The sequence below is a fragment of the Aquila chrysaetos genome, chromosome 3, assembly GCF_900496995.4.
Source record: "Aquila chrysaetos chrysaetos chromosome 3, bAquChr1.4, whole genome shotgun sequence".
In the NCBI taxonomy this organism is placed as follows: Eukaryota; Metazoa; Chordata; class Aves; order Accipitriformes; family Accipitridae; genus Aquila; species Aquila chrysaetos.
In genome coordinates, this window is record NC_044006.1 from 66,991,506 (window position 1) to 67,012,002 (window position 20,497).

The 20,497-nt window shown below is 43.4% G+C and overlaps 1 protein-coding gene across 1 annotated transcript in view; it reads left to right on the forward strand.

The window, feature by feature from the left end:
- The window catches only part of ADARB2 (adenosine deaminase RNA specific B2 (inactive)), a 325,303-nt gene that overhangs the window by 269,636 nt on the left and 35,170 nt on the right, over window positions 1-20,497 (forward strand). Inside the window, exons 5-6 of the mRNA XM_030010080.2 lie at window positions 6,706-6,874; window positions 13,883-14,034. Of these exons, the coding sequence (XP_029865940.1) occupies window positions 6,706-6,874; window positions 13,883-14,034 (321 nt within the window). The remainder of the gene's footprint in view (window positions 1-6,705; window positions 6,875-13,882; window positions 14,035-20,497) is intronic.

Here is a 20,497-nt window from a genome sequence, read left to right on the forward strand (position 1 = left end):
GCTTTTTTTCAGGGAGGAGAGCTCTTTGCCTCTTTTGCAGAAGTATTTTGCGTGGGACATTGCCCATTCCCAGGGTGGCAAGCGCAGCCCGCAGCCTGGCAGTGCAGTCCCCCGCAGAGCTCTGCGCAGGCTCAAGGACCTGCCTTGGGACAGTGGGGTGCAGGACCGTGCCCACGGCTGTGCCCGCAGGCAGCTTTTCCAGCGTCACGGCCCTTTCATGTCTTACTATCTCTTATTACAAAATTAAAGCCATTCTAAGGATGTAGTAGAGCTGCCAGGGAAGAAGATAACAGAAAATAATGTGGGACTTGTCAGTGTTATGTAGCATCAAGAAATTTTCCTTCCCTAAACAAACCTGAAATGGAAACCTGAACTTATTCAGCTACGAGTAGAGGGTATTTAGAAAAAAAAAAAACAAACAAACAAAAAACAACTCCTCTGTGATCAGAGCTCTATTAAGCTGCCTTGAAAATTATTCCAAATGCACTTTTTTGCAGATAACAATAGACAGTCCTTTTGACTGATTTATTAAAAAAGGTAAAGAAAGAGCATAAAATTATTGCTTATCAGAGAAAGAAGCGGCACCATTTAAAATAACATGAAATTGTACCCCATGAATTATTCACAAGGGTTGATGTTACACTATCATTATTTCTGGTTTTCCTCTTTACAGCATAGGACTTTGTGTCAGTTGTCTCCAACCCAATAAAAGAGGTTGTTTTGTTTTTTTAATTAATGAAACCTGATTTTTCTGATTATTTTTTCTAATTTAAAATGAATATATTCCAAGCAGTGAGTTGTCTTCATGGTGTCATGTTGAAAAAGAAGATAGATTTCATTACCGCTAGCAGGGTCTAAAACATGCAGCGAAATAGACGATACTGACTGGTGTTTCTCTACGTGTTGCGCCAGCTGCTGAGAAGCCAAAGTGTGATCCCAGTTGTATGCTGGCATTAGCAGTTGCAAACTCCATCCTGTTCGATGTGAATTAAGCTAACTGAATTTCACAGAAGTTCTCCATATACAGCCAGTGTGATTCAGTTTTCTGATTGCATGTAAAAGTCAACACCTCTTGCAATTACCTAGTGATTTTGATTTTCCTTTTCCAACACATAAATATGCAGGGCTACAAATTCTGTATTATGGAAGGTCTTAATGATCATAGCACACTAGAAGTGAGAGTAACTCTATTAAAGTCAGTAGAAACATTGATTAGACTAGCCAAAACTCTCTGGTTTTATTGGTAGAGCTGTGTCACGAAGCAGATGGGTGTAGACAGTTTGCATTTATGGCCATGGCTGACTTAAAAGCACAGCTCATAACTGTAGTCCGTAAGATGTCAGCCAGTTCTCCATATCCAACTTATCTCCTGAGAAAACCTTCAGATTTTTTCTTGCTTACTGTCTCTTCTGTCAGCATCTTTCTGAATCATTTCTATTGCAAGCCCTGTCGCTGCAGGACTTATGTTTTTAGAGATCATGTAAGGAAGACAGCATTGTTTGCTTTATGTGTGTAATAGCCCAGCTCAAGGCAATATGACCATCCATGAATATATTAACATTAATACAAACAATTATACTTAATTGTTGTGGGAAAAAAACTTTAAAAATTACCTCAGAAAGTTTAAAAATCAGGGAAAAAAAATTTAAAAGGCACTACATTTGCTCTCCTTGCCATCTTAAGATTTGGGGAGTTTTGATTAGCACATGGTATTTCGTTACTTGTAATAAGAGAAATCTTACTACAGGCATCTTTCTACATTGTAGAAAACTATACTTCTGCTGGGTGTCTACAGGTCTTCAGAGTTCATAAAGAGAAGCCGGCAATACTAGGGTGTAATGCAGACTATCAAAAAGCAAATATCTAAAATAGGCCAGGTGAATCACCTCCCAGGAAAGTTCCTCTCCTTTGACTATAAAGACACCCTACAGCGATTAGCTCAGCTACAGACATCTAAACTCCAGTTATCCAGAATAGCTGAAATGAATCCCACCGCCGGTGTCAGCAAACTGAAAATGGCTTATAATAAAACCCATTTGCTTTTCAACGGCTCGGCTATGACGTGCAAGTCTGGAGTATCACTGACACAGCAAGCATGAACGTTAGCAGAGTGGAGGTCCCCCCTGCCTGGCGGTGGGAGAAGACCCTGCCGACGAGACCCCAGGGCAGGGCTCAGGCTTTCAGCAGAGCACCAGAGATACTCATTACCTCACCAGATCATTAGACTGAATCTGTGATCAAAGACGGTGTGTCATTTAGGGGTCCATTTTTGTTCTATAATGCAACTAATTGATCAGCAGAATTTTTGAAAATAAAAACTTTTATTTCCCTTCCCGCTCTCCCAGCTGTCCCCATCAACACGGCGTTAGCTGGGACCCAGCCAGTATGCTGACACAGCTCCCCAATTTCCTTTCCCCTGCTCCATTTCCTTTTCAAATTGAAAACTATTAGGAGTCTTTAGGCAAATAATAGGAACCTAATGCAGGTGCCTGTTATAAATCATTCACTAGTTACTTTTAACCTAATGTCTCCTCAAACATTACTTCGCAGAAGGCGGCGAGGGAAAGAAATGCCTCATGAACTCTGACAATCAGTGGGTCAGGAATTAAGGTCATAATAATGTAGCCCATTTCTTCTTGTTTGTCAAATGACCTGAACACAGCTAGATTCCTGGGTCTTTCATCTGAGATTGGCTCCCCTCGGTAAGAACATGGGTCTTGCCAAGAGCAATCCTCTTCTAGGATCATGCCCTGCCGTACACCCCGAAGCAGGGAAGGTGGCATATGGCTGGTGTTGCCAGGTTAGTGCTAGTTCAGGATTTTGCCACACCCAACGCTATAGCTTTCCTAGGCACAATGTGCTCGGTCTAGATCTGCCACATGTCTCAGGTTAAATTAATCAATGTTTAAGAGGTAGCTTGACATTTGTAAATAGAAATCACTTGAGAAATTTGAAGTATTTTGCAGGCAAAATAAAATAGGAAGTAAACATTAATAACAAGAGTTAGTAATGACTGTTTTTTATGCAAAATAGATGAATGTACAGAAGTGCCTATTAATTCTGAATCACTGAAGCAAGTACCTAGGCTCAAGAGTTAGAAATGCTGCCTAAAATGCCAATGTGATCAGTCAATGTTAAAATTTGCCTTCATCAACTAGGCATCATGTGTCTTACTCTGAGAGACAAATTCCTCCTATGTTCACTGGAAATAATATCAAGCATTTCAGAGGGGATAAACCTCCAACCCTATGTATGTACAAAACAAGGCATGCAAGAGGGCAATCTGTTAGCATATGTGCTCCTGAACACATCGAGCAACTGTCAGGTTGTTGGAAGTATTTCTCATCATGCTGGGTGCCCTCACATGCAGCATTGAATGGTGCTACATTGGTCACAGATCACTTTCCCCATTTGGCTCCCCAGTGAGGTGTAAATATTTCAGAGCTAATGCATAAGTCATGTACACCTGTGTTTCTGAGTGCCATAGTAGTGAGACATAACTCTTGGGTATTTCTGAGCATGAAGGAACATGTTTTATTTTCTGTCATTGCAAATGGAAAATACATGGAGATTTTTAATGTTTAACACTCAGACTGGTTCTGCAAATTCTTGGACACCATTTCCTCCAGCCCCAGGCAACATCTCAGTGATGTTCTGCAAACACGTGCACCTCGCCAGGACTGGAAGACACCCGAGGCTGTGTCCACACGTGACTACCTACTTGGGCTCCATATCACTGAAAGCCAACATAAGGAGTTAATTCACCCAAAAAAAGAACACCCCAAGCACACTTGCTATTACTGTGTGGGTGGACATTGTGATAGCAAACAACATTAGAGGGATTCATATTCTTGCTACATCAATAGGTGTTGGGTGCCTTTGTGTTTTATTTGTGAATAAATCCAGACCTCACAGAAAATCCTGAATGCGTTCATCATCTTACATTCATACTAGAAGAGAGAAAGAGTTAAGCTTATTTATGGATAAAATGTTTGAAATAATAAAAGGCATCACACTGTGCACTGGACTGATTGGGAGGGGTGAGTAAGGTATAGCTCCTGGAGAGCAGGAGAGCAGGACGGCTTCCCCAGATGGTCTGCTCTGTATTTGCGGTGTAGTGCTTTGACTGCAAGGTGAAGGGGGAGATGGGGAGGCACATTAGGGGTATGATAATGTAAGGTGAAGGAAGCAGTCTCACTGCCCTGAGAAGGAATATTGATGGAGGTCCTCAGGTGCAGGCAGAGAGGCTGATGGGCTTCTGAAGAAGGAAATTGCCTCCTGGTGTACTTCTGCTGTGCTGAGGAAAATAAGATTCTGTCTACATTGGTAAATAAATAAAACAGAACCAAAAAATAGCTGATTCTTATCAGGGACCTTCCAACCAAGGAAAATACTCTATACTCTTCAGGAAAGTATACACTACTTTTTGAGATGATGAGTGGGACTCAAACACCCCTGTTGCGGGCAGTGCCTCATGCACTGTTTGGTGTTAGTCCACGTGAAAGACACAGTTAACTAGATGGACATGTGTCTGATCTAAGGTACCTATTATTTTTCTCATGAAAGTAATGACCTTAAAGCAAAGTGACATCAAAGCAACCTTAATGTACAGACTATAAACACCTTTCTTTGTAGGGAAGGAGCCATTTGTCCACCTCAACTTTTTATCTGGTAATAAAACTGGAATAAACACAAACACTTTGTAATTTAATTTCTCCACTGCATTCTCCCATGTGCTTCCATCTTCACTTCTCAGGTTTTCTAGATTGCCACCTTTTTTTTTTTTTTTTTTTTTTTTAAATAAATACTCCCAAACACTTTTTTGGGGCCACATTTATAGTAATAAATAGAGATTAAACTTCCAGCACAAACATATAGTGATGTATACTTTGTCACTGCACCTATAGCAACTTCTGTATGAGACTGTCAGAACCAGGGGGTCAGGTGTGATTAACTTAACTTTTCATGATACTTACACCTCTCATACAAATGTCACAATGCTGCAATGCCACAATACCACTAAACTACTGATGTAGCTATCATATTGATATAGGAATGAGATAATTTTGGTATCATTTGCTATTATATACATTAAGAATAGCAACAGTGCTATAGCCTGTCATCTACCACTAGTCCCAGCGCTGTGTGGAGATTATCAAGTATTATTGGTCCTATTTACTAACTGGGACATCACTGGCAGCACCAGCCCTTCATGCTTAAAATATAGTTTCCTTTCTCCATTCAGCTGTTTTCTCATATCACACCAGTGGATCTTATGAGAGAACATGGCCCCAACCATGGTGCTTCTAACCCAAAAAATCTCTGCAATTTTTTGTTTTTTCTGCCACTAAATAGGCTTCATCACAAGAAAAAAATAATATTGCTGACTCTATAATTCCTAAAGCTTTTCTACAGCTAAAGTAACATCATAGAAACAGCATCACAATGGCCCATGGTAAGATTGTTTCCATTCCCCTTGTAGGTACTTGTAGCCTCAGGCCTGTCTTCGTCACTGACTCATCAGACTTTGAGGGCTTAAGTTGCCTAAACACAGGCATCCATTTCCACTGAGTCACTTTATGGATTTCCATGTGAGATGTGTGAGGAGGGTGCAGAACCTCCTGGACAGCAGTCAGAGGTTAGGCAGGACACCGTGGGCATCTCAGGTGACAATACCTGGGCACAACCATGCTAACCCCAGCAGTCTGACTTGCTATACTGTACATGTGTTTGCCTACACACAGTCGTGTACAGCTGTCAAACACAGTCCAACACTCTTATGCTACTTTGTCACATCTAGAGGAAGGACCCATCAGCCAGAAAAGTCCTTTTTCCCAAGAGCTGCTCCTTTGTTCTTTGGTATTCAGAGAGATGCATCCTGAAATATGCTGTTCAATAGATTATTTCAGTTTGGGCTCAGTTCATTCTTAACTCTTCTTTGAAATTGTCCGCAGGGCTAAATAAGCTACATTTTAGAGCGAAACTCAGGTCCTGTTGAAGTCTGTGAGCATTTTGCCACTGACTCCAAAGAAATCAGGATTTGATCCTAGAAAGTGTCTGTCTGGACCAAGAAAGGCATGTCTTTCAATTGCCATCACCATTATCTGGAGGGGCAATGGAGGAACAAAGCTGGTCTCAGTGATGAATGCTCAGTCCCTGAAACCACAGTGGAAAAGGCACCAATGTAGCTGCTCTTGGAGAAAAGGAAAGGAAACTGAACTGAAAGTCAGATCTGTTTTTTCTCTGAGATTTTTAAACAGCAGCTCCAGAAGTGTTACTTGCATTTTATTTAGTACTTACAGTGCAACAGCAATGAAACCTAACATTACAGGGAGTGTGTGTTCCCACCAGAAAATGTCTTCAACAGCTCATAAAAACCTGGCCATTTATCAGCACTGCAGGAGATCTTTATTACCTCCCTACAGCATATGCTCTCCTATGATGTAGTTATTGATTTAACAAGTAAACTTCGTGGCAAGCTTTTATCTTGGAATTAGCAGCGAGACTGAAATAGAGCCCTTATTATTCTAATAACAGAGATGTGAGATTCCTGCATGTTCCAAAGGCCATATCATCACCTTAACAAGCATCCCATTAGGCCTGTCTGGGCTGCCACATCAAAGTGTGAGCTGTGAGAACTTTAACAATCATGATATCATACTCACCCCCGTCAATTTCACAACTCTTTTGTTTTTCTTCCTACAGGTTTGGACATCAGGCAAGCTCAGGTTATAGTGCTGTCGTCAGGTACCAAATGTATAAATGGGGAATACATTAATGACCAAGGGCTTGCGGTCAACGACTGCCATGCAGAAATTGTGGCAAGAAGGGCATTTGTTCACTTCCTCTACTCACAGCTGGAACTACACTTAAGGTAACTGAATTCTGTTGATGCTTGGGCAATGTTATACAGCCTTCAGTGGAAGAGATCCATCCTCCAGACATTTGAACTACTTGTTTCTTTATGTTGTTGTTTCCAAGTCTTTAGCTGATGAAGGACCAATACACTGCACAGAAAAAAATGAGAGTTATATAGTCTAGAGTGTTGGGTCATAAGCTCCTTTACTTCAGCTGATTTTCCTTCAGTAGCTATTAGATATGACTCATAAAGTTGGGTTTTATGAAGCCTGATGATTTTGTACAAATCTTTACGTGCGGGCTTATTAGCATTATTCGCTGGCCAGAGAGTGGAAGGGGGTCATTTTGCTCACTGCAGCCATTTTCCTGTCTTCCTTGCTGCTGCTGAAATATCTCGAGGAAGTGATTTATTGATCGTTAATTCCTTCATTGACTCACTAGAGAACCAATGAGTGTTAACAGTACAGTAAACTTTGTGCCAAAGTGCAAGATGCTCTCACTCACTCCTTCTTTACGATGTTTTAAAATGTTATAGCATGTAGAATCATTACAGAGGAATTATTGTTACTGTCTTCAGCCAAACCCACCTTGTTACCATTTAAATGGTTAATGGGTCATACATTGCCTGGAAGCTGGTAATAAGTGAGGTACCCCAGAGGTCTATCCTGGGACCTCGCTAATCATGTCTATCAATAATCTGGAAAATGCTATGTAGTGATTGGTTATAAGATTTGCAGAGGACACCATATTGTGGGGAGGACCAGTCGATATGCCTGAGGGCTGGGCTGTCATCCAGGCAAGCTGGAGGACAGGGCCAGCAGAAACTTTGACAGAAAACTCAACAAGGACAAATGGAAAGTCTCTCGCCGAGGAGGAAAGAATGACCTGCAGCAACACAGGCTGGACCCTTACCAGCTGGGGAGCGGCTCCGCTGAAAACGGTGAGGGTTCATAGGCAGACAGCAAGCTGAACATGAGATAGCTGTGTGCCTGGCAGCAAAGAGGGTCAACAGGATCCTGGGCTGCAGGAAGAGTCACTCAAGGGACTGATCATCCCCTACTACTCAGCACTCATTAGACCACATCTACAATACCATGCGCAGTTTTGGGTCCCCCACTACAGAAAAGATATCAACCATCGGAAGCAGGTTCAGCAAAGGCCACCTGGATGCTGAGGGGCCAGAGCACTTGGCCTGTGTGGAGAGGCTGAGGGAGCTGGGCCTGGTCAGCCTGGAGATGGGATGGCAGACCCAGCAGAACATATGTCAACAATACAATGGAGCTGGCATCTTTACCAGGGTGCACAGTGGGAAGATGACAGACAACAGGCACACACTGAAACAAGAGAAGCTTAGTCTGAATATTAGGACAAACTGTCCGCATGGGAATAGGCAGGCAGTGGAACAGGTCACCTGGCAAGGTTGTGCAGTCTCCCTCCTGTCTTGGAGGTTTTCAAAACCTGAGTGAATAAAGCGCTGAGCAACCTGGCAAACTGCTTGGAGCAGGAGGTTGGGCTAGAGACCTGAGGTCCTTTCCAGCCTGAATTATCTTATGATCCTATGAAAATTGAGCACAAGTGAAGCTGAGGTGGCATTTATTACATGGAAGGAGCCAAGGAATGAAGGAAGCAAGGACAGAAAACAAACAAAATCCCCCTTATCTATAGGTCATTCTTCCACCCTCCATTCTTGCTTGCATTTTCATGTGACTTTATCAGAAGGGCATTAACCTCTGTGCAAAAACTCTCTTTGACTTCAGAAGGTTTTGCATCAGGTCACAGACACAAGGATTAATCTGAGCAGGATTGTGTGTTCTTGTGAGCACCTATGATACTGTTGCACCGAAGCAACAATAATAAGAATAATGGTTATTTTCACTTCACACTGGAGTTGAAGACAAGAGAGTATATTGAGTAGATGAGCTTGGCTAACAAAGGGGGACAAGAACCCTGAAGGGTTTAATCAAAACCAATATTCTCTCTATTTCAATCTGAATTGCTTTCAAGTTTACATTAAATTATTATGTTTTCATCAGTGTAGCAGCCCTAGTACTTGCTTCGTGCTACGGTCTCTTGGGAAACAAGTGCTACTACTGTATCTTAAACTATTGTATCGATCCACCTCCCTAACATGTTCAGTCATATTATTATTTTATTTGGATCAATGTCAACAGTCTTTTGTTAAGAGAATCCTCAGTGCAGCACAAACTCTGTTCACAATAACTTCAAATCACTCTCTGTTCAGCCAAGAGCAGGCGCCACTGCTTCTCTGACCAGCACACACGATAAAAAGCTGAACCAAAATTGTCAAGGCTAAGCACCTTTGAAAGATAGAGCTGGAGATATTGTCAAATCAGATTTTGCTTCCTTAAAGTCCACGGGGAAGTAAAACTGTGTGCTATAATATATTCTTCAATTCTAGTATTTATTGCTACATTCAGTTTTATGCCATCATCCGGAGCTTTGACAAGCGAGAAAACGGGGGGTGTTCAAAATGAAATGAAAAATGCATTTTCTGCACATTGAAGTCATATTTACCCCTTTTTCTCTAGAAAAAGAGAGACAACTCCCACAGGCAGAGAAATCACATGGTGCTACCGCATAGCTAAAAGGACAGAGGTATTAGGACAGACATGTTAACTCAGCTCCACTGGGACTCTCTGCACACCAGCTCCTCAAGCTTGGGGGAAACACAAATGTGGCTTCTGCATTGTTATGCATTTGCACTTACCTAGCCTAAATTAAATTCCTCTTCCAGGCCAGGAACCTGTTGTACAAATTCCTATATGAACTGAGACCAAAAAATGGTTCCCTAACCCCAAAAAAGAATGAAAGCATAGTTCTTGCCTCAAAGAGCTTAAATTTTCCATCCCTCCCTATGGAACCCGCAAGTTTGTTCTGTGGAGAGTATTCCCTATTTTCCACAAATCTTCCTCCCACCAAGCCTACCTGCTCAAATTGATCTCCACAGCTGGATTTCAAACTTCAGGAATTTCCAGCGCAAGACATTTTTCTATATGATGCTGTCCTTGAAAAGGAACCACTTCTCCAGAGTTTACAAATGCTGCCATTGACCTCAGTGAAAGCAAAACACGTACTTGCCTGAGTGTAGCACGAAAGGCTTCAAAGAGCAGGGACAAGGAGGCTGGAGAAAGTGAGGGCCAGGATAGAGAATTAATGGCCAGGAGAGATGGAGTCACTGAGTTGAATATACTTCTTGACACTGTACTTGAGTTGTCTAAAAGTTAGTCAGTTGAGTGTGAACTAGATCCCCAAGGCTCCTCTTATCACCACTGGAGAGAGATGGGCATCTCTGGGGTGGGACTCAACAGACTTATTCAAGTATCTATTGTAGGTGAGATGAATTGCCATGTACTGGGGCAAATTTTTTCCCATTCCTATAAAGAGGGCATAGGGTGACTTCTTCAGATATTTGAACTGTAGAGCAGTCCCATCCACAAGCCAAAGTTGCAGCTTTATGTAAATTACTTTTTTTTTTTCCTTCTCTTCATATTGCTAAATGTTAGAGGTGTGGCTTTCCCAACTTTTATTGGGAAAGAGAGTTCCAGAATGGGAACTTTACACTTGCTAAGAAGCAAGAGTGACAAATACTTCAAAAGGAAACTTTCTTTCAACAGTTCATTGTCTAGAGCTTGAGTTAAATAAAAGCCAAAAGCACAACTAAAACCTGACAGCTTCTAACCAGTCTGATTAAAATCCTTACCCCTCCCAGATTTCATTTTTATGACAACCATAATCCTCCAGTCCTCAAGACTTTCACAAAAAAGATGAAAAGTAAGACATAAATTTTCTGATGTACAAAAGAAGGACAAGAAAGACCTTTTGAGAAGCTTTTTCTAAAAATTGCCATCAAAAAGTACACAAATACCACAGTCTGAATCTCTTGCAATGATGGCAGTAAAATTTATATGGGTTTCAGTGGGATTATTTATACCAACTGACCAATAGGGAAGAAAAGAAAATCCAACTCTTCTTTTTTAAAGAAAACAAAACTAATACCTTATTCTTAAAATAAACCAGTACCATAGCAGTCTTGCAGCACCTGCAGGTGCTGGAGCAATGATTTTACCAGAAGCTAAGTTCTTCCAGTGAGTCAGATGCAAACAACTGTTTAGTTTATACATAAAAAGCAAGGAATAGTCTTCATCCAGTCCAGCAGTTTTCGCCAGGAAAACCAGCTGCTTGTTATACACCTAATATTTCTTATTTTTGTCCTACTAGCCTCTTAATGGACACAGCTCTGTCCCTTTTAAGCCTGCTATTAGTTTCTCTAGGATGCCGTGCTGTTGCGGGTAGTACTAGAGATTTCCCGTATGGATGTTTACGTGCTAAAAACAGCTCCTCTGCTTCTCTTTTAGAGGGTGAGGACTTGTTTCAGCAAAACACTTTGCATATCTTAAACCATAAGTACGTGCTTAAATCTTGAAGTCAGCTCAAAACATATGCATGTGTTATGCTAAACAATGAACTTACTTAAGCACAAGATTAGAATTAAGCACATTCTTAAATGTTCTTCTTGAATCAGCCTCAAATCCTAACTCTCCCACGGAAATTCATAACAGGCAAAGGTTTAGGGACAAATTCTGCTCTTTTAGCCACAGCCAGCATGTGGAAATGACCCTTTAGTGCCACCCCCGGAATGAATGACATTTGTGGGCTCACTGTGGGCTTCTCTCTTCATTGCTTTGTGCAGGTGTGCGTGGCTGTCCAAAGTGGCATTGCAAAGGACTGCTGCTGCAGACTCATTCTCCCACTCACAGCCCAAAACGACAACCTCAGAGGGAAGGCAGAACTGTACAGGTGCTGGGGGTGAAGTCACTTTGCAGAAGTGCATCTCATGCTCCACGTGGACCGTTTTTGCAAGGTCCCTGGGTCCCCCTGGGCTTTGAAATTCCCCAAGCATCCCATGCACAAGAATCTCTGCTAAGACACAGCAGACGGTATTGCATCCCAAACTCTTTTATAGCAATACTCTCAGAGTTGCGTTATTAACCTGTTCAGCCACTGTGCAGGAGAATGAATCTCATGTTTGAGTTCAGCCCCCAGAAAACCATCCCAAAGGCAGGTCAGGACCATATGTGGTACGGAGGATCTCATCCTCCTGGAGGAAGAGTCAAGCCGCTTTGCCCTCCAGCCCTGCCATCTATTTTTAGAGCAGCTGTCTATCACCCAACCCATCAGCCACACTGGCCGCAGACCCTTCTTGGTACTCAGGGAGAGGGAAGAGGGCAAGGTTAATCAGTGAAAAACAATAACCAGTAAAACCAGGATGGGTGCTGATTACTGTGAACTCCTGAAATCCAGCCCAAAGAATGACTGCTCCAACCCTACATAGCAACTGTTTCTAAGTACTGCAAGCTGCCCCCCACTCCGGTGAGGTTTAACATAATAATAGCAGACATTAGGACTGCACAGCTTTGTATTCTCCCAGCTGATTTTGCAGTGAATTATTTAAAACTAACTGCAATTGCTCTAATGTCCAAGCAGCAGGACTTACAGGTATTTTATTATTTCAGAGGCTTGTATCAGGGCGATAATATAATTAGTGCAGTTGGGAAATTCCACCACAGCCAGCAGAAAATGAAGGAGCTGCATGTGGCAGCCCCGGCTCAGCAGCTGGTGTGGCTCCCTGTCCCTGACAGGCGAGCTAATGTGCCTGTAAATTCCTCCTGACAGCAAACGCATCCCGGCATCAAAAAATGACAAAACACCCAAACCATGGAAGAGTGACAGCCAAACAGCTTCTATAGCACAGAGGCTGCACCGGGAGAAAACAGGCAGAGGCAGCTTGGATTAAAGCCAAGGACTTGCTCCGAGGCTGAGTAGAAAGCAGCCCTGTTTACACTAACAGGAGGCAGAGAAACCAGCAGAAATCGCCTTGGTTAATGGGCTGTCCTATAGTGAATTAAATGGGTAGGATTCTGGCTTATTAAGAGCCTCCTAGGAAAATCATTACTTGCAGGTGCCTTCCTGCTCAGAGATATTCCTGAAAAAAGACCCTTGAGTTTCTGAGGGGAGGACCAGGGCATCAGACGGAAAGGAGTCTCATTACAATTTCACTAATCACATTTTCACCTTCAAAATTATAATCATGACCATCACCCAAATGTACTTATTAGAGGCAGCTGCCTGTCAGAGAATTCACCCATATCTTCCCAAATGTAAATCATCTGAGGAGCCGCACAGCAGCACAGCCTTAATGCGAGCTATTGCTGCAAACGGCAGGACTGGGAGGGTTTGGCCTCCCGGGCAGCTGTTGCTAATGGAATATGTGTGCTGTGTCCCCATCTAGCTGCTGAACCACTGCGAAGATAAAAGCTTCGTCTTAATAAGTATCTCTTTCAACTCAGCTGAGAAAAGCCTGCACAAGTTTTGTCCTCGCCTCTCAGGATGGCTTCTGATTTCCAAAAATGCCAAGTGACCAAGAGGACACTGCTGGCTTAGATGGAGCACTCCTAGGTGGCTCTGGTTGAAGGGGGAAGAAAAGCAACGCCTGGGGAGCCGGGAGGGTTGGCAGGGGTCGTAAAATCCTGGTGCTTCATTAGAGGACCTTTTCAGTGGAGCATATAAATGCACATCTTGGTTGCAGTGATGTTAATGGGATTTAAACACGTGCCTAGGCATTGTGATGAGCAGAGCCGATTTGCTCACATGAGAGCCTAAGAGAACTTTTCCTTCTTTCATGCACCAGAACCTCTTTAAAATCAATGTGTTTATGCATCTGTGCATGTGAAGAAGGAGAGTTACCCTTCAAAAATCCACACGTTTTATCATTAGAATATATTCTAGGTAAGCAAGCCAAAAGCACTTTGACAGTTTTGACCCCCTTCACACATTTCTTCACTTGGAGAAGCTTATTGTTTTTCTCTTGTCACTAGGCAAAATATATGATGCCAGGTGCTAATAAAAACAAACAAACAGAGGGAGAAAAACAGAGAGAGAAAGAGCAGAAATGTTTCTGATTTGGCATGTAACAAATGACCTGGAACCTCTTTTGTGATCATAGCAAACGGCGAGAAGACTGGGAGCGATCAATCTTCGTGCGATTAAAAGAGGGAGGCTACAGGCTGCGGGAGAACATCCTGTTCCATCTGTACGTGAGCACTTCACCCTGCGGAGATGCACGCCTCAACTCCCCCTATGAAATCACAACTGACTGTAAGAAAAAAAAATTTCCCTCTCCTTTTTCCCCTTTGCGTGGGTTTTTTCTTTTCTTTTTTTTTTTTTTTTTTTTTTAAGATCAGTCCTTTCTTTGTTTGCTTGCAGAAAATGATTCTCTTGAGAGCAGAAACATTACGGGCTGTGTGACGTGTGTGTGTCTGTGCAACTGGTGCTTGGTCCCATGTACTAGACAAAGGTGTGCAGGGAAAATTAGAGCTGGGCAAGGCAGTGGGAGGCTGCTCTGCGTGCCTGAGGCTCAGTGGCTTTGCTAGGGAATATGTCCCCAGTAGCCTGCATTTCCTGCTAGGAAATGCAACCCCAACAGTAAATAAATGCCTTGGGAAGGGTCCCCATGATCAAAGAGATCCCTGAAGCCAGGTCATGGGCTGGACCAGAGGATCAGGACTCTAGCTGGGGATGCATAGACTTTTCTCAGGGTTCAGGCAGTACATATGGGTTGAAGGGCTGCATTTACACTAAACCTGAGCTGTCCAGGCTGCAGCGGCTGGAGTCTGAATTAGAGAGATGATATGATATGATATGATATCGCACATCTGTAGCGTTGGTTGAAGGTCAGACTCTCTCCAGATATCACCTGCCCTTGCAGTGAATAATGTCCAGACCCTTCTGGAAAGGATCCTTCCCAGGCCATCCTGCCTATGTTAAATCAACTGCATGGTCACTGCTTGGCAGATGGGCTAGAGGGAGTCTACCAGGCCAGCCTTGGAGTCCCTGGGCCCATACCTATGGCATTTAAGCAGAAACATGATTTTCCAGGGATTTCTCTTCTAGAGGTGATCTTGCAAGTGAGGTAGACAAATCAGGTCTTGAGGCAGTGTGTGCCACCAACAGACCTGCAGAGCTTGTTGTCCATGAAAAGACATCCCGTCTCCAGCACATGACCCAGCACTCTGATCTTGTCACCCCTCCAAACATGCATGTCCCTGTCATTGCCCTGCCATCACAGAGGCACGTCCTTGTTGTGTTCCCACTGCACCAGCTTTGCCCCTGCCGAGCCACAGGGAATGCCCCCAACAAAGGACAGGGGACTTGAGAGGTCCACGGCTTGTTATCACACGTGTCTGTCATCCCATGATCAAATGCACGATGCACAAGGTGCACTCTTATCTCTGTCCCTAGGTATTGCTTCTCATACATGCATTTTACAGTGCTGTAATACCCATAGTGCTGGCTGCTAAATGTACATATATATAATTAGAAATAGTCCTTGCCCTGACTACCTTGAATGTGAAGCAGGCAAGACACAAGAATGGATGGAGGAGAAAGCATAGACACAGTAATGTAAAATTAATCATCCAAGGTCACACAACAACCTAACTTCCTCACAGGCAAATCCATCAGAGAGTAGTTTTCACTCCTGGTTCTTATTTGTACAAGTTATTTATTAACGATTAGGTATTATTCTCCCCAGACTGGAATCTTTTTGTCATCTGTGAAAGAGCAGCTTGCTGGGGTGAGAAAGCAGAATGCACCTATTCAGGAAGGAAATACCCTTCCTTACCTGACATGATTTCTACATTCTGTCAGCAGGGTTTATAAAATGAAGAAAAGCAAGTAAATGTTTAAAAGGCAAACAGCAAATTGACAAATTCCTGATGAGGTAACAAAATGAGGAGACATAGCATCATCTTAAAAACAAAATTAAAAATAAAAAAGTGCCTATGAATATCAAAAATGAATAGTGATTTTTGGCATCCCCCTTTATGTGTGTATCAAGAGATATCTAAAAAGGCTTTATATTTTGTTAAAGGCCCTCATGTTTTCCAGAAGGCAGGATTCCTGGGGCACCCCTTACTTGACATCAGAAACAGAAGCACCAAAATCTGTAATTATTTTTAAAATTTGGTCCATTCTTGAGAACAACCGAAAGCTGTCCAGGATGGATTCTGCTCTTTCATGCATAAGGAAGCGGGTGCTTTGGGCAGCTGACAGCCAGTGCTGCCTACTGATATGCAGCTGAACCCAGCCCTGGAGGTGAACCGCACTTGGCTCCTGGGTTGCTTCAAAAAGCACATGAATCCACCAGCTAATGAGGGAATGCTTCTTTGGATAACAGTACATACAGGAAGCTGTGTTTGAAAATACATAATCACGCAACACCTGACACATACAGTAAACTTGTAGGAAGTCACAAAAATACTTTTCATGTTGGTTATTACACCGATTAGTGTCCTGATGCTGAGGCAGAAAGGGCTGTGTGGCTTACCCAAGGTTACACAGCGATTCAGTAGTGGGACTTGAAGGGGCAGTACATCTGGTTTGTAATTCACTCTTTTAAGCAGATCCCTCTACCTTTGTCCTGTGCTCTTAAAATAATTTAGCACTGTGTAAAAAAAACATGTTGCCAAAAGCTGTCCTTCAGTGATATAAGCATTTCCTTTTAGCTCACATTATCCCAGAGACATCTGGGAAGATAAGCATTTTATAATGTTTATCATTCAGATCTTCTCTTTTCTTTTTTTTTTTTTTTTTACTAAAGAAATAACCTTTCTTTCATCCAGTAATGACGAGAAACTCCAGATGAATGCTGTTTCATTTCTTAAACAACAAAGAAGCCTCTCCTAGAGCTAGTGCAAGCCATCAAACGTTACTGATTATTCTCTAAAGATGCATTAACATTTAAAAACAGTGTCTCGCCATGTGGTTTCTGGTTTTGCGAAGGAATATGATAAGCCTTTATCAATATAGGGAGTGAGTAAAATCCACTTCTCAAATCTCTTTCCAAAAATTTCCTATTATCCACCGTGTCTTCCCAGCACCCTCAGGGAGGTCTCACATTTCCTTCTTATGAGCTTTGTTCTGGTAAGGGAGGAGATAAGCTAGCATGCACTTGAAACCCCGTTTACTTCCTACTGGGTAGTGCAGGGCATCAAGTTAGTGGCATGTGTACAAATCTGACCCTACCATGGTTAGTGTGAACAGCTGCAATGCAGAGGAGAGGTCCAGAGAGCCCACACCCACGCCACGTTCATGCAGGAAACTAAGAGGTTTGGGACAAAAAGATAAAATCCCACTTTGATTTGCAATAATGCCCTTCTTGGATCAGAGGTGAGCTGACTTGTTTGTTGATACAACCTTAGGCAGCTCTAAAAGAGAGGCAAAATCCAGCTGGACCAGGACTGCTCTCAGCATGGAGGGTTTTCTAACTCCTTTTTGGTGCGTGGAGGTCAGGAGGCTGGAAGAGCTTACAGGGGGATTCAAGTGAAGTTGAATCTTTGGGGGAGGCTGTACAATCCAAGAGACCAGGGGAGGCTGCTGAGGGGAGAGGCGCAGGAACGGGCGACAGCGGGAGAGGAGACCAGCCAGGGTCGGTGGTGTTGCAGGAATAGGAGGCTGGGAAATGCCAGAGGGGTTTCAGACAGTTGTGAGCATTTTTATGGGTTTGTCCTGGCTCCTTCTCTCTAGCCAGTCTCCAAGGTCACCCACAAGGTTGTAGCACAGCTATATGGTGAAGAGGCAGCATGTTCCCGGTGTCCTTACCACTCTCTAATTGCTCCTTCACACACTCAGCTTCTGCTCCTGCTTCAGTTCAGTGCTTTAGGTCGGGAGCCTAAGACAACGTCTCCTTTTCTGTACCTTCTCCCTCTATGTACATCCAAGCAAGGTATACCTGGATTTCTGACTTCTCCTGAGGGCAGTATTGCAGCACAAGTTAACATGGGTTTCCTGGAGGTTTCAAGGGGGCTGATGCTCCACTCCGCTCTGGTGAAAACCTACATGGAGTACTCAGTAGGTCCAGTTCTGGAGTCCTCAGCACAGGAAAGACATGGACCTGTTGGAGTGGATCCAGAGGAGGGCCACAAAAATGGTCAGAGGGATGGAATGCCTCTCCTATGAAGACAGGCTGAGAGAGTTGGGGTTGTTCAGCCTGGAGAAGAGAAGGCTCTGGGGACACCTTATTGCAGCCTTTCAGTACTTAAAGGGGCTTATAAGAAAGATGGGGGTAGACTTTTTAGCAGGGCCTGTTGCAATAGAAGGGGTAATGGTTTTAAACTAAAAGAGGGTAGATTCAGACTAAATGTAAGGAAGAAATTTTTTACAATGAGGGTGCCGAAACACTGGAACAGGTTGCCCAGAGAGGCTGTAGATGCCCCATCCCTGGAAACACTCAAGTTCAGGTTGGATGGGGCTCTGAGCAACCTGATCTAGTTGAAGATGTCCCTGCTCACTGCAGGGGGTTGGACTAGATGACCTATAAAGGTCCCCTCCAACCCAAACTATTCTATGATTCTATGATTCTATGTTTTCCATTACAGCACACACACTCTAGCTCATGAGGTGGAGCTGCAGCCATGGGGGCAGCTAGCCCTGTAATATTTGTTGCATATTTTACACCTTCTCCTGAATCTAGGGCAAACCACAGAATAATCAAGCCCTTGATTTGCTAAAGTGCCTTCCTAGCTAATTTAGGGCTTCTTGACACATTGGCTTTTTTTTTAAGAGACTCTTGAAAAGCAAAATGAATTGCTTAAAAAATTGAGCTAATAAATCCTCCACTTCTCCACTCCTCCTTCCCTGGCAGAATTTTACCTCATTGTCCATCTTTCCACTAGAGATGCACTCTCTCTTTTTTTACTATATAGATTGCCAGAGACAAACAGAATCTGCCCCAGGGCTTGTCTCTATTCTTCTCCCCTGGGTTGTTTTTCTATCTCTTGCTAACATGCTGTATTGCCTTGTACCATTGACTCCTTGATAGCCCAGCTCCTGTTTTATCCCCCGCTCCCTTTAGGTCTGAAACACACCATTGCATCTGCTCCACATGGGGTCTTCCTCCTGCTTGTCTATTAACCTACAGCTGTGCTGAAGCTCTCATGCACACACATTTGACAGAGCTCTCATCTAAACAGGATCCACTTGCAACCACGTGAGCTGAATCATTGCCTTGGTAGGTGATGTGATGGGGACGTGCGCACTGCAGTTTTCAGAGAAGTTGGGGAACTGAACAGTACCCAGAAAGACAAGTTTGCACTCTCGACTTCAAATGTGCTTTCACTCTGTGCTTTCCCTGCCTGTGACTCTGGCTGCTGGATTTTACATCCCATTCTCAGACAAAATGTTCTCAGTTAACCTCCAAATCTCAGGCTGCCTCGAAGGGTTGCCCTGCTCACACCACGACTCAGCAGTCTGTGTTCAGATGCGGCTGACCCAGATAGTATCAGCAGTCCCTGGAAGTCCTATCCTGAGCAGAGTGGCTGGAGAGGGCCAACTTCAAACAGAGGCCATCTAAGGCCAAAAGATGGACACAAATGATCCCCTGCAACTGTCAGGACACTCCACCGCAGAGCTCTGCATTCAGGGTCCAGCAAGCAGGTAGCAGGATCCAAATACAAAGAGGATGCTTATGGTGCCAGCTGGGCTAAAATCCCTCCCAAAAGCATTGGGTCTGGTGAATGTTATTGGATGTGCAAGGGGAAGAAATCTCTGCCTTCCTGCCAATCCCATGTTTTGTTTAAATGGACAAATTCTGCTCTTGTGAGTAGACGATAAGGGGGGGGAAGCATTTCAAGAAGCATCTAAATAACTCAGTGATCTAAAAAGAAATTAGATATCTGTAACTACAAGAAAATGCAGGTCCTAACAGATGGATATAGTGCCCCTGTTACAAAAATGGAGGGTAACCACAGGCCATCCCTTGGGCTTGGACACTATTATTTGTTTCCATTGTACAAGTGCCTCTAGATATCATATCACCCTGTTGTGGCTGCTGGCCTGCTGCAGCTTGGGAGACCATTTTGGAAATTCGTAGCTAGTCAGTGCATGGAGCAGCCTACTCCTAGGTTGTAAATTTGATTTTATGCTGATGAATGGCCTGTCTGTGGAACTGGGATGAAGGTGCATTTTTTTCCTATTTTTCATATGACTGAGCAGAACAATACCTTGGGGGGGCCTCAGAACAAAATTATCATAGAGAACCATGCCCAGAAGTAACACGAAAGAAAAAAAATGCATGCAACACTGTAGGCTGTAGCACTGAACACTGCCTTGGGAGAAATAATCCTAGCACTGGATGAATTATTGTGGTCAGCCCAGATTGCTTTGTCATGTAAAGGATGCTGCAGAAATTGCAGATGCAGCATGAGGCTGTTGGATTACTTCAGGGGCTAGGGAACTGGTTATTAAAGAAGGTGAGGGGAAATTGTCCTTTCGTTTCACTAAGACTGGACTAGGATGGATCCAAAAGGTTTGGGTTCAGGGTGTGAGCACAGCACCCTTTGTCAGCCTCCTTTGAGATCAAGTCCTGTTGAAGCGATGGCCCCTTCCTTCTTGTGCCATTGACACAGCCTCAATTTACCAAAGTAAATACAGAAGAAATGCAAAGACTTTCTACAGTTAACTAAAAGCTGGTCTGTCAAGGAACTTACATCCCTGCTCAGCACTGTTAGCAGTCATTGGTTTTCTATGTAATTGCCCTGTTTTCTAAGTCCATCCTCCCAGG